General features: G+C 62.4%; 1 protein-coding gene across 1 annotated transcript in view; it reads right to left on the bottom strand.

Annotated features, from left to right (window-relative positions):
* The window catches only part of LOC102242769 (chondroadherin-like protein), a 6,306-nt gene continuing 4,200 nt past the window's right edge, over window positions 1-2,106 (bottom strand). The window contains exons 4-6 of the mRNA XM_005871391.2: window positions 1,358-1,502; window positions 461-655; window positions 1-106 (exon numbers count right to left, since the gene is read on the bottom strand). Of these exons, the coding sequence (XP_005871453.1) occupies window positions 1-106; window positions 461-655; window positions 1,358-1,502 (446 nt within the window). The remainder of the gene's footprint in view (window positions 107-460; window positions 656-1,357; window positions 1,503-2,106) is intronic.

Below are 2,106 nucleotides of genomic sequence, written 5' to 3'. Positions count from 1 at the left end.
TCAGGATGGTGAACACAGTGCCCAGGGGCTGACGGACCGCCGCAGAGTGGAGTCCAGCTGGTGGCCGAGAAGCAGGGGGGCATAGGCACTGCTGGCCTGCCCGCCCCTGGGACAGCCAGGCCCTCGAGGTCAGAGTGGGAAATGGTTGAGTCAACAGGGATCCAGCCTTTCAGTGACAGTGGGATTGATTTCACGAACACGTCGGTCCAGTGTGCTGTGGCCTAGCGGAAAGGCCACTGTCCCACAGGATGAAATCATGTGAAGCAGCGAGTCCGACACACCCATCCCGAGCCCAGCCCAGAGGTAGAGGAGGTGAGGAGGCGGGCATGGGCATTCCTGAATGGAGGCAATGGGTCCTTGCCCAGATCTAGAACCACATGAAACTGAGACCAAGAGAAGTCAGAGCCCTGCTGCCCCGGGAGCTCTGGAACCTGCCCCACCCCCCGAGGCCTCCCCCCACCTGCCAACCTTGTCTGCTCCCCGCTGTCTTCCCTTCACGCGGGTTCTCCGGGCACTGGGCATCTGCTTGGCCTTCCTGGAAGCCCAGCTCGGGCAGGCTTCAAAGACAGCAACTGCAGCCTTCACCCTCTGGCCGCGGGCACTGGGAGGGGCGGCACAGGTGGCCCCCACGCGCAGGTTCAGCCCAGTGAGCCACCTGAGGAGAAAGAGGTCGGGGAACCCACGGTGCTGAGCTTTCCTGAGGAGAGGGCCTCGGGCATTTGGGGCAGTGGGGCCTCGTGCCTGAGAACCGACTCCAGAGAATCCTGGTTCGGTCGCTCACCAATTACGTGACCCTGAGCAAGTCACTTCCAACCTCACATCCCTTCTCTGTAACAAGAGGGCAGTCGTGGTGATAAACACTTACGCAGGGCTGTAATGGGTCACACCAATCTATACAATTCAATGTAACTGCTAACAAGCCGCCACCATGAGGTGCTTACGCAGGGCTGTAATGGGTCACACCAATCTATACATGTAACTAATTCAATGTAACTGCTAACAAGCCACCACCATGAGGTCGACACGATTACTATCAGCCCCTTACAGAAGGGGGTTGTGTGGCCCAAGTCAGACGGCCAGACAGGCAGGACTCCAGGTGACTGTTGCTTTCTCGCGTAATTATGTGAAGCGCCCACGAATATTGATGAGGTCCGGCCCCGCTGGGCTGGGCAGATCTCATTCCCACTCTATGGATGAGGGACTCGAGGCTCAGAGAAACCACCCAAGCTGTGCCCTGGCAGGAACCCACTCCCCGAAAGCTGCTCAGCCGGGCAGACATGGGGCCCTGGAGAGCCAGTGGGGACTGGACTGAGAGCAGCTGGCGGGTCCCGCTGGGGGCCCAGGGGGAGGTGCTCACCTGTGAAGTGGGAGCAGCTGGCAGTCGCAGCGGAAGGGATTGCCGCTGAGGTCGACCAGCTCCAGCTGGCTGAGCCCGGGCAGGGCGGGCAGGGCCTGCAGCTGGTTCTTCTGCAGGTGCAGGCTCTGCAGCCGGGGCCCCAGGCCTGAGAAGGCCCCGGGAGAAACCTGCAAGGAGGCGCCAGGCCCTGGGGTGAGCTCCTGTCAGGTCAGGGAGGGAGGCCCGTGCTCCCCTAGCACAAGGCAGTGGGGACCCTCAGGTGGCCAGGCAGGAGGCAGCGACTGGGTGGAAACGGAGGTGCCTCTGATGCCAAAGCGCTTGCCCTTTGCAAGTCACCTGGACCCGGTCCTGGTGCTTTCTGCTTTGCCTGAGCCACCCCACCCCCATCGCGGCAAAGCCCCTTGAGGCTCCACTGCCTCACAGTGCACAACAGTAGGGGGCCCTGAGGCCCACCTCCTCCCTCCTCGGAGCCCAGCAGTGCCCTCCCGGGCAGGCCTCTGTGTGGCATGGATTCGGATGCTCTGTCACCCACACCCAGTTCCCTGGGCAGGGTGGTCTGGCTTATCTAAGGGTCCCCGTGCCCAGCCTCGGGCCTGGCATTGCCAGGCTGGCAGTGTTTGTTGAGTGAATGTTCCCTACATAGGACCAAGCTGCCCCCCCCCCATCGTCCCCACCCCCTGTGCCCACCTGCTCCAGGCCACTGCTGTTCAGGAAGAGGTGCTGCAGCGACCGGCCCACGGGCCGGAAGG

Source organism: Myotis brandtii, unplaced genomic scaffold (genome assembly GCF_000412655.1).
Source record: "Myotis brandtii unplaced genomic scaffold, ASM41265v1 scaffold339, whole genome shotgun sequence".
In the NCBI taxonomy this organism is placed as follows: domain Eukaryota; kingdom Metazoa; phylum Chordata; class Mammalia; order Chiroptera; family Vespertilionidae; genus Myotis; species Myotis brandtii.
The sequence above is the reverse complement of the archived record's forward strand: the minus strand, read 5'-3'. Positions and strand labels throughout refer to the sequence as shown.